Genomic DNA, 11,339 nt, shown 5'->3' with positions numbered 1-11,339 from the left:
CGGTCATTCTGTTGCCGGGTGCCCGTGAACACTCAGGTCTGCGATTTCCCAACGAGCGCGTTTGCTGGTCTGTGGAATTTTCTCTGGGAGTTCCCTAAGGAGCCTGCTGACTCACAGGGAATGAACTCTTCTTCCCGCAAGTGACACTGTTTGGGGAAAATGAAAGCCCTAAACCCTTGTCGCTGAGCGACAATTCCTCTAAGGCGTGGAGGCAGTCGCTGCAGTTAAATGATCCCCATTCAGCATTTTGCTAGACCTGAGTTTACTTCTGGTTGGGCTCATCCCCGCCCTGTGCTCTGAGGAATGGCTGGAGGAACTGAAGACACGTGGCCCAGGGAAGCCTGGACCTGGGGCTGGGGACAGGCTTGGGTGTCATCTGTCACTCAGTTTCTCCCATGGCTCATCCTGCCCATCAACAGAAAGCCTTCCCAGAATAGATTCTAGGACTTGCCCGTGAGGTTCTGGTTTCGGGAGTCAGGCACGGGCCCCCTGAATGTGCTCTTTCCCGGGCCTCCCCCGATGGCCCTGATGGACAGGCAGGCTTAGGCACCATGGATGGGCTGGTTTCAGGGAGGTGAGCATGCTGGTCGCTGACTTTAGGGAAAGCAAAGGAAAGGCCCGGACCTGGGGGCTGGAAGGAAAAAGGCGGCTAAGGGGAGTTTTGCAAATCAGAGCTCTTCTCGCACAGCCCGGATGAGGGGGCTTCGGACCCAGACCTGTTATCGGCCCAGGCAACCCGGCAACACCCTGGCCTCTCCGGCCACCTGAGCTTCTGAGACTTAGAGACCCTCGGGAGTTACAGCCCCTGTGCGTGGGGCCCTGCTGGCCTACTCGGTGGTGGGTTCTTTTGTTCTGTTTTGTCACCCGAATATGCATTTTATCTTTGACTCCCCTGTACTGGCCGCCAGTACAGCAGAGGCCTGTTTGGAGATGATGTTTGAGCCACCCGGGATTACTGCTGGACGGTTCAGCTCTGCCAAGAAGCAGGGCAGGAGCTGACGAGAAAAAGAGCTTCTGATACCACAGACAATGTCCCGGGCCACCCTGCATGCTGTCCAAGACGGCAGCGAGCGTCTCGTGCCCTCGGGTCTTTAAGAAAAGGTCAACCAACCGGACTGTCAGGAGCCGCGCAGGCACCGATACCTGCTCTGAGGGAGGCTGTGACCCTGGGCAGCTGCACCGCGTTTGCTGATTCTAAGAGTCAGTGACTTATGGTTCAACCCCAATTAAAATTGAGAGCACCCCTCCTGTCGTGGATGGCGCGGGACTCTGGGAGGGCTGTGCTTGCTCCTTTGGTGCAGATGGACATTTCCAGATGGTCCCTGGCGCTCATGGCTTCCTGGCTGGGACTTCTGCCCCATATTGGGGTGGGCGGTGGAGCTTCCAGACTTGCAAGAAGCTCCAGGAATCCAATAATTGGCCGCCCCCCACCCATATGGCTGATTAGTCACTGTGACAACGACAACCAAATGAAACAGCTCAAGTGTGGCTAAAGAAATTGATCAGAGGCAAAGTTGGCTCAAAGCCTAGAGTGGGTGTCAGGACCAGGACAAGAAACGGGGTTTCATCTCCCACCCCCTTCCCGAGTCCCAGCCCTTGCCTAGGCCACCTCTTTGTGAAGGCTGCTTTTAGGGAGGTGATTTTAACAACCATCACATGCCAAGGCCATTGTACAACACAGACCAGCTCTGGCCAGGGTCGTGGTCCGATGCAGGGCAATGCTGCTGCGACCTCATAGGTCTTCCCCTTGGGGCGCTCAGGGCGGCCAGGCCTCCTGCCTTACTGCATTTTAGTTTTATTTGGTGAGGGACGTGCATGCACATGATCCTTTATTACGATGTCTCACAGGGAAACCCGGGGGCCTGGGCATGTGGAATAGTGGGAGGAGCTAGGGCGGCTGGGAGACGGGGAGCTGGGCATCGCCTCCACTGAGCTGGGGTCCGCAAGCACTTTCTCAAAGGGCTGGCTGTAAGGATTTTAGGACTTGTGGTCAGATGGTCTCTGCCTGAAGCTGAGAACTGCCGGGGAGAACAGATGGCAGCCACAGGCAATAGGGAGGCAACAGTGGCTGTGTGCCCTTGGACTTCATTGGCACACAGGCACCACGGGCCCTGCTTTGCCGACCCTTGTCTTACACCACCAGAAACTTCCCACAGTGCCACGTCACAGGGGGCATGGACAGGTGCACAGACATGGGCACAGGACCAGTGTCCAGCACAACTCAAGTCACAGTGGCATCCACGTGTGCCTACAGTGCGAGGCGAAGCTTTATTGAGGATGTGTGCTGTTCCCAAGGCTGGGCGTGGTCACCCTTATCCTGGCAGGTGGGAGAGGAAGGGTTAGGAGAGGGCAAGGCCTCGAAGCTGAGGGTCTGGAGGGGCCAGGGAACAGGACAAAGCTCTCCATTTGCATGACCTAGAGCCTCGCGTCCCCTTGCTTGGGAGGGCTCAGGACCTGGCCGGAGAGGCTGCAGGCTGCCCACTTGCTCTATGTGGGCCGCACCTTCATTTCCGACACCTTGTAGCTGTAGTTGTACCCTTTCCCCGACTGCCAGTTAATGCCATTTGCAAAGCTGTTGTGGGCTCCCCCGAGGTAGCGGCCATTCAGGTTCGACAGGTGGCAGTTGTAGTACCACCAGGCTCCCTGGTACACCTCAGCACAGCTCCCGGAGTTTTGGTCGTTGTCTTGGTCTTTGGTGGAGAAAGCGTTGTTGTTGTGGGACGTCAGGGAATCGCCTGTTCAGAAGGAAAAGTGGGTGATTTTACACACAGTGCCGGGGGGGCCCGGGTCCCAGCTGTGCACACTGCACCATTCAGCCCGAGGGTGCCGCTCAGGTGACCCCAGCGGACACTCGCTCTGCTGATACCATGGACTCGGCATCTTCTCGTCTGGCCTGTGCCTGCCAGCTAATGGGCACCCTGTCGCTTAGAGGGGAGGCCACTGCCCGAGACACCCCAGGTTCCTCGGCAGCGCCGTGGGGTGGAGGAGCCGTGAGCAGTGCTAATTCAGCACCCTTTCCCATTTTCACCCGTGATGGCGGTTAAGAATCATACCATCACTCATTGGACTTTTCAACCACGTGTGTCGTGTCACCTTCATGGGCACAATCAGGTATAGGCCCTGTTACCCCGATGCAGGGATGGAGAAGCCGCGGTGAAGTCACCACCCAGAGTCGCCCAGAGGACACAGCAGGGACACGAGCAGCCTCCCTCCGCGGCCCACGCTCCACCGCCCGGTCCCACACTCACCGGCGGTGCCCTCGACAAAGGCGCCCAGGACCAGCTTGTACTTCTCCGCCTCACTGCCCAGCGCGAACGACTGGTACTTGGCAAACTGGCGGTTGCCCTCGAAGTCCACCAGGTCGATGCGGAACTCGTAGGTTCCTATCGAAGAAAGGGTTTGAGGTCCCAGCAGAAGGTCCCTGTGCCTCCAGAATTTGGGTACACGTTTAGGGAATATTTGAACTTGGCATCCAAGGGGAAGCGCCCTCAAGTTTCCATAGAAAATCCTTGACTGTTGAGGGTTTGTGACATTGCCTGTTCTCAGAGGAACCAGGTGTGGTGGCAGAGGAGCAGTCTTCTGTCCCAGAAGGCCCCGGTCTAAGGTCAGGGGCATGTGGATTTCGGGGGCCCCACTACCTCGGAGCCCTGGCACTGGCCCTACCCTGGGCAGTCAGGGCGTGGATGTTGTCATTCCCCAGCCAGAACTCGCCCAGCTGGCTGCCGAAGCCCCGCTTGTACGCGGCCCAGTCCTGATAGAAGTCCACGGAGCCGTCGACCCGGCGCTGGAACACCTGCGGGGAGCGGGAGGGCTCGGGCCCAGCGCCACAGCACGCCGTGTGGGCCTCATCCTAGACCCCAGGGGTGGCGACATGGGTGCCCACACGGGACCAAGGAGGAAGTAGGGGCTCAGAGAGGGTAGGCAACATGCCCAGAGCCGCACAGCTGGAGGGGCGTGGGGTCCCTCTGGGCCTCGTCCCACGGCCTGGATTCATGGCCCACCAACTCTCTGGTTCTCTCTGTTCTTGCTGAAAGGGGAGGAGGGCCGCCTGAGACAGAGGGGACTGGACAGTTTGACAAAGGCCACAGAGTGTGTGTCCTCCCACGAGCTGGAACCTGGTCCATGAGATTTCCGGGCACAGCGGCCTCTGCCTGAGGACTGTACGACCGTCCCCAACACCTGGTCACTCACAGTCCAACCTCCGCCGTCGGTGTCCATGTCACACAGCACAGTCAGGGGCTGGCAGTCAGGCAGGTAGATGGTGTGCCAGCCACTCAGAAAGTGCCCCCTGGTCAACAGCTCCTTGCAGTTCCGAGGTCCTGGGAAGGGAACCTGGAAGTAAATATGGTGACAGGGCCCTGGGCAGGGAGGGGGCTGGGGACCAGGAGGGAGAAGCAGGGACAGTGGGCATCTGCATGGGCAGGGAGGGTTCCCAGGCCTGGACAGAGGCCCTCCCACCCCCACCCAGGGTCACCCAGCTGTGATGGCCAAGCCCAATCTGCCTGGCCATCCCACCCCCCAGGGCGCCCCCACCTTGGTCCCTGAGCACTGGGCCTTTGAGGTACCCTAGAATTTTCAGGGCATGAGACTAGAAAGGTCATTCTGGTCCTTAAGGCAGGACATAAGTCCAGGCTGACTGCGGTCCTATGTAATTGGCCAATGGAGAGGAAGGGGCGACAGAGGGCTGGGCTATAGGGGGCTGCAGGGGCTGGACTTCAGGCCAGTGTTCCCTGCAGGTCTGGGCTGGCTGGGGTCCACGGACCAAACCAGGGCAATGGATTCGGGGTTCATCACCCACCTGTAGCACATCCCTCAGGTTCCCAAGGCTCTCCTGAAGGTGGGGACAGACAGGCAAACACATGTGAAAGGTGGGATGTCCAAGCCCTTGTCCCCTTAACACCAAGCAGGAAATTGAGGCATTTTCTAGATCTTTCCAGCATGAGGATGGTTACAGCCCCCCAGAAAAGCTAGCCCTTCCCTGGCTTCCTGGGGATACCAGCCCGTCTCCTGCTGCTGGGGAGGCAGAGTCTCTGAGCCTCAGCTGCCTCCTGCCAAAGAGGGGGGCCTCCTGGGCAGGGCCCCCAGCTCCAGAACAGCCTTTGTCGGTGAACATAGGGATAAAGCGGGATGCTCTTTGGGGTGAGCAAGTGAGGATTCTACACATTTGAATATGTGTGGTTGAACCCGGAGTCTTTGGACGGTTAAAAGAGGAGTCACCAAGGGGTTTGCACTTCCTGGTGCATGTTTCTCTGACTTTCTAAACATTTTTTCAAGGAAATGTATGAGAAAATATTTCACATTTTATCAGTTATATATAAGTACATGTAACATATGAATAAATAGTCATATGCCCATTTATAATATATGTTTATGTATAGTTCAATGTATATATTTCATATTTATTCATCGCCTGTGACCACAGCTTGTTGCTCATAGCTTCTAGACAACTTTGCATTTTTAAACACTACCCTGAACTTACTACAGCCCCAGGCAGAAAACCAGGGGAGGACAGGACCTTCCCTTGCTCAGGGGTCTGAGGCCGGGACAGGAGAGATGGGCCGGGACAGGCTTGGAGAGGAGTGTGGCCCCCCATTCTGGCCTCCCAGATCCCCCTTCCCCACAGAGGGAAGGGCTTGGTCTCCCACCCCAGGGCCCATGCTCCACATGCTGGGAACCCCCATCTGTTCAGGGTCTGCCAAGTCACCCCCTGGGGACCTCGGGATGGCCTCACCTTTTTCTCCGCGAGCACCCTTCTCCCCTGGGTCTCCTGGAGAGAGAGAAGGGTCAGCACAGCCCCGGAGGGGAGATGACAGCTCATGGCAGGACGCCCATCAGACAGAGAAGGACTGGGCCTGTCCCCAACCCCTCCTGCAGCTGAAGTGAGGTCCGGGCGAGGGAACAGGTGTTGGGGCAGAGAGAGCCCCTGTTCTTTTTTTAAAAAAATATATCTTTATTGATTTCAGAGAGAGGAAGGGAGAGGGAGAGAGAGAAACATCAATGGTGAGAGTCATTGATCGGCTGCCTCCTGCACGCCCCCGACTGGGGATCGAGCCCGCAACCGGGGCATGTGCCCTGACCGGGAATCGAACCACGATCTCCTGGATCCCAGGATGATGCTCAGCAGCGGAGCCACACCAGCCTGGCAGAGGGCCCCTGCTCTTATTTCAATGCCAGGGGTCGGTGCTGGGCTGGAGTCGGAATCCCGCCCTGGGCTCACTCAGTGGCTCTGGACACAGACCCAGGCCCTGGTTGAGCCAATCATCGTGTTTGGCGCAGGGTTTGGCTCCTTAGAAAGGACACATGTGACACCCCAGAAGTGCCTCCTCCTCTCTCTCTACTGCCAGGGCGGAGTCCTGCTCAGGGTTCGCCCCTCTCCGTGGTGATGTTACCTTTGAGCCCAGGGGGTCCTGTAATCCCAGGGACTCCGGAGGGGCCGGGTTCTCCTGCAAATTCCAAACACATCATTGAGCAAAACTACAGGACCTGGGACCCGTAGTGCCCCCAGGTCAGACCCTCAGGAACCAGAGGGAGGGGACCCAGACCTCAGCCCTCACAGGGTTCCACTGTCCAGTCAGAGGCCAGGACTGGAGACCAGGAGCACTTCCCAGAGAACCGGGGCCCGAGCCCCAGCTCTGCCCTCGCCAGGAGAACCTGGGGGCGTTTCCTAATTGCTATTGCTGCAGCACCCACTGCGAGTTGGCACCTGGAGACACTCAGCCCCAGAGCTGAGGTGAGACTAAGGAGGGATGGAGGGACATGGAATTGGTGCTGCTGAGTTCCCCTGTAGCAGTTCGCCTTGAGTCAACACTAAGAACCATGTTGGGGGCCAAAACACATGCACTGGCTGCTCAGTAAGTGACTAGGAGACTGGCTCCCTCCTAAGGGAGCTTCAGAGCCCTGGTGGACCAAGACCCAAGTCCCCACCTGAAACCCAGTGGGGACACTGCCCAACTTGGGGTCTAATATGGCAAAGACGAGAGCTCAGTGATTCCACCCTCATGCGGAGCACCCACCTCTCCCTCCACGGTCGCCGGCCTCTCCCTTGGGCCCTGGGGCCCCGGGCAGCCCCGGGCAGCCTCGGAGAATGGTGAGCTTGTCTGTGCCCTCCAGACCCAGCACCTTCACCTCTGCAGAGAAGCGCAAAGTGCCTGTCAGTGTGCTTGACCTGGGCCTGAGGGCCCTGCAGAGCTGGTGACATGCTGCCCCATCAAGGAGACCTGCCACCATGGTGACCTCGGGCCTAGGCAGATGGCTGTGGCAAGTGCCACCTGCCTCAGCTGGAGGGTCAGCCGGGAGGTGAGGTTGTGCCCCTCTGCTGAGGACTTGGCCTGTCTTGCCCACAGGTGTGCTGGGCAGGCAGGGAGGTGATGCAGGGTGGAGCCCTGACCTTGGAGAGTCCACCCCACCCAAGGGAGCCCAGCTCCTCAGGCTGTGTGTCCTCAGGCAAGTCACTCAACCCCTCTGGGCTTCTGTCCCTGGGCTGCAAAATGAGAATAGAAATAAGGCTTTGGGGCAGATTAGACTACATGAAGCAAATTTAAAAATCTTAGTGTCATTCATGACATTTAGAAAGAGCTTCATCAACAGCGCGTACTTCCAATAAATAATAACAATAAATATTTATAGGAACATTGGGGAACTTGGGTCAGTGTAGCATTGTCACCTCTATTCCTTGGGCATGTGACCTTGGAAGGGGTGGTGTAGGTCCCTGCGATCCAAGGACACAGAGCAGCTCTGGCAGAACTGGAGCCAGAGATCCGACTGCTTCTCAGAGTTCAAGAGTTCATCACAAAATGAAAATGGCCCCATAGAGAAAACGTAGGGGCCTCGGAAACACGCAGTGCCCTCACGGGGACCCTGCTGGCGTCACGTGGTATGCTGGTCTGTCCCCCTCTGGTCCTCCCTGGGCAGAACCAATGTAGGCTTCACTTTCAAATTTACTAAATTTTTGGTCATTAAAAAAGAAATTCTTGGTAATTTTAGACAGTTAGAAAATAAGACAGGCCCTGGCCGGGTAGCTCAGTTGGTTAGAGAGTCGTCCCCATACGCCAAGGTTGCGGGTTGGATCCCGTCAGGGCCCAAACAAGAATCGGCGGTGCTGCGTCAATATGTGGAGCAGCAAAGCGCTGTTCCTCTGTCTCTGTCTCTGTCTCTGTCTCTGTCTCTGTCTCTGTCTCTGTCTCTGTCTCTGTCTCTGTCTCTCTCCCTTCTTCTCTGTCTCTCAAATCAATAAATCTAAAAAATTTCTGTTTAAAAAAATAAAATAACACATTTAGGGGAGAAAATTAACTCACCTGCGATGTCAGCGAGGGGCCCCGTGTATACTTCCTTCCTGACTCATCCCAGGCCTTTCTCCACAGGAACGCAGTGGAAATTCTTTCACCCAGTCCCACATTAGCCAGGCTAGTCACCGCGGGACCCCTGGGACCCCTGGAGGCAGCCAGGTCCCAGGTCCCAGCACCCTCCCCAGTGGGGTGGAGAAGCCCTGATCCTGAAGCTCCCAGAGGGAGGGTGAAAGCTATTGGGCAAGGGAAGGAGGTCGGAGCCCATGGGGACCATGTTACCCTTGCTCTGCCACCTCTACGACAGAGTGGGGTCCACCTGTCCCCAGAGGCTGAAGGTCCCAGGCTGAAAAGTCTCACAGTGCTGGGTGTGAGCTCTTGGACCATCTCCCAGTGCCGGCGATAATGCACTAAACCTGACGGGGTGGGTGGGGGGGGTGCTCTCCGCTCCTGTCTCCTCTGTGTGGTGGGGCCCTGAGGCTGCCTCTCCTCGGAGGACCCCGAGGCAAGTCCCCCTGCAACATGATCTCAGCTGGTCTCAAGAATAACGTTCTCGAAGGACTCAGCAGGGGCCTGGCCTGGAGGACGCGGTGAGCGAGCAGAGGCCGTCAGCTCTCAGCCTCGTGGTCAGGCCCCGCTCACCGGCCCCTGACTCACCTGGACAGTCGTCTGCAGTCGTGGCTGCAGTGCACAGGAAGGCGATGGCCAGGGCCATGGGCCCCATGGCAACGGCTGCTCTGCTCAGCTGCATCTCGGGCCCTGGCTGCCAAGGAGGTCACGCCTTTTATTGGCTGCGCTGAGCCCAACCTTTGGCTCTATTTCCCGCCGCAAAGAGGCCAGACCGCTTCCTCCCCCAAGCTTGTGGTGTCAACTAAAGGCAGAGTCTCCTTGGAGGACAGTCTCTCCCACACCCCCCAGCTCACTGAATGTGCTTCCTCTGGAGTGGGCCCAGCTCCCCCTCAGCTGGAACACTGTCCCCCACCCCACCCCAGGAGCCTCTCCAACGCCCTGCATGGGGAAGGGCCTGCCTGCCTGTTTGTGTCTTTACTGAAAGGCCAGGGGCCCCTCTCATTACCCGCCTCTGTCCGGATTGACCACCTCTGAAGGTCATCCCAGGACGGCAGGGTTGGGGGGGGGGCTCATTTGCATACAATGGGCTTCAAATCAACAGAGATTTAAAAACTTCCTGGGTGTCTAAGGTGGGGGGGGGGGGGGGAAGAGCAGAATGTCTGCAGGGGGTGGCTTCTGACTGCAGCCAGGCCAGAAGTGTGGCAAAAGGGCTGGCAATCTGGGACATTGACAAATGCCAGTCCAGCCAGTACTGCAAAGAGGCCAGACTGTGAACCAGACTGTGGCAGCTTCAGCCTGAATAGCGGAGTGGGGAGGTGGCATTAAATTGTCCCCGGGGGGCCGTTTGACAGCAGCCAGGCAACCTGAACCCACACCCCGGAGAGAATTGCTAAATCTGGAAGCTCTCACCTGGGATGGAGTCCAGTTAGAGACGGAGGTGGCAGGTCTGTGGCTCTAACCCCAGTACCCATCCAGGTGTGACATTGGAATCCTGACCCCAAGTCAGACAAAACCACTGCAGGACCGAGGTTCCATGGGTTACATTTCAGTGTCCCTGGGGTCAGTGGGCTTGAGAATGTGACAGCTGCTCACAGACCCTGACGCCGGAGAGAGGAAAAGTAAGTTTCACTGTCCCCCCCAAACACTTAGCAGAGACCCCTGTCATACTGACACTGAACCAGGTTTGGCTGCCTGGCACTTTGCGCGCCAATACTCCAGAGGCAGGTGCTGGTGTAAAAAAAGACATTTCACTCAAGAGCCGGCAGCTGAGAAGGTGGGAACTCCCTCCGTCCCAAAGCCCGTCTTAGCAACTGGCCGGGGGCAGGGGCTTCTGCAAGGAGGGGGCGGGAAAGCGAACCAGAGGTGGGGGGAGGAAGCTGCAAGTCAGCGGACTGTTGACACTGGCCGAGGGCTGGTGGGGTTTGCTCGCCCGTCTGGCTTTGGTGGCTGAGAGTGGGCACACCTGCTGGGGCCGGGACACCTGGGCTGGGCTGGGACACCTGGGCTGGGGCCGGGACACCTGGGGCTGGGGCCGGCTTCCTTTGAGGCCAGTTCCTGGAATCTTACACAAAGGTGTTGCTTATCTACAGGTCACCAACTGGTATTTACAGTAACCAGGTTACAAAACTGTGAGGTGGGTTACAAAATAAGATTAACAGGAGGAAACAAGGAAGTTTGTTCATACACTTAACTCCTGTGCACTCCAGACCTGCTCAGGGCAAACCAGGAACCCTGCAGGTGCCGAGGAGCTCAGGACTGACATCCTGTTCGCGGGGGAGGAGGGGACGCAGGCCTCGGGCCGAGGAGGTTTGCGACGGTCCGTCTGCCTGTGCGTGGACCTGTATCTCATCGCCTGTGCTTCCCGCTGAGTGTAGACAGGTTGGGAGACTGACATTCCCAGGATCCCTATTTTAGCGTAAATGAAGCTATGTCAATTTGTAACCCACCCCCCATCCTTTAAACATTGTTTCTGTAAATGATGAGCTGTTACCTAATATGGGACTGCAGATAAACAGCCTATTTTCTTAAGAATTCTAGGAAATTAATTCAAAAGGAGCAGAGACTCCGGAGTGTGCAGGAGGTAAGCGTCTTAACAAGACCTTCAGACATCCCAGCTCCAGCTCCAGATTTGCTGACCTTCGGCCAGTTATCCGAGCAGACTGTCGGCTCGCAGTCCCCGCAGCAGAGAACTCTCAACCCTTCCTTTCCATTCCTTTTTTTGGTTTTTTTCCTTCCATCTCCGTCCTTACAAAACCCCTGTCTGTGTCCAATTGTTAAGATGGTCTTTGGGGCTAGAGTCCCCCATTTTCTCAAGCTGCCAGCTCTTGGATAAAGACTCTTTCCTTGCACCAGCACCTGTCTCTCGGGTACTGGTGTTCCAAGCAGCAGGCGGCCGAACCTGGGTTTGGTATCAAATTTGGCATTTTGAGTATTGGCAATATTTAAGAACATTTGGCCTATTAGAGCGACGGCCTGACAATCCAATGG

At 57.1% G+C, this 11,339-nt stretch overlaps 1 protein-coding gene across 2 annotated transcripts; it reads right to left on the bottom strand.

Moving 5' to 3' along the window:
• Positions 1–1,485: 1,485 nt before the first annotated feature.
• FCN2 (ficolin 2) lies at positions 1,486–10,041 on the bottom strand. 2 transcript variants are annotated; one of them, XM_081150966.1, is made up of 10 exons: positions 9,762–10,041; positions 8,940–9,045; positions 7,014–7,127; positions 6,390–6,443; positions 5,732–5,767; positions 4,799–4,831; positions 4,192–4,319; positions 3,664–3,793; positions 3,249–3,383; positions 1,486–2,735 (listed from the first exon to the last, which is right to left on the bottom strand). In XM_081150966.1, exons 2-10 carry the CDS (start codon positions 9,031–9,033, stop codon positions 2,488–2,490), a joined length of 972 nt encoding a protein of 323 aa, XP_081007092.1. In that variant the 5' UTR covers positions 9,034–9,045; positions 9,762–10,041; the 3' UTR covers positions 1,486–2,487. The 2 variants fall into 2 exon arrangements, with proteins under 2 accessions (XP_081007092.1, XP_081007091.1); XM_081150965.1 differs by lacking the exon at positions 9,762–10,041 and adding an exon at positions 9,358–9,595.
• Positions 10,042–11,339: the final 1,298 nt, after the last annotated feature.

The sequence above is a fragment of the Miniopterus schreibersii genome (genome assembly GCF_964146895.1).
Source record: "Miniopterus schreibersii genome assembly, chromosome: 11".
NCBI lineage: Eukaryota > Metazoa > Chordata > Mammalia > Chiroptera > Miniopteridae > Miniopterus > Miniopterus schreibersii.
Note: the sequence above shows the minus strand (reverse complement) of the source record. Positions and strands in the feature narration are given on the sequence as shown.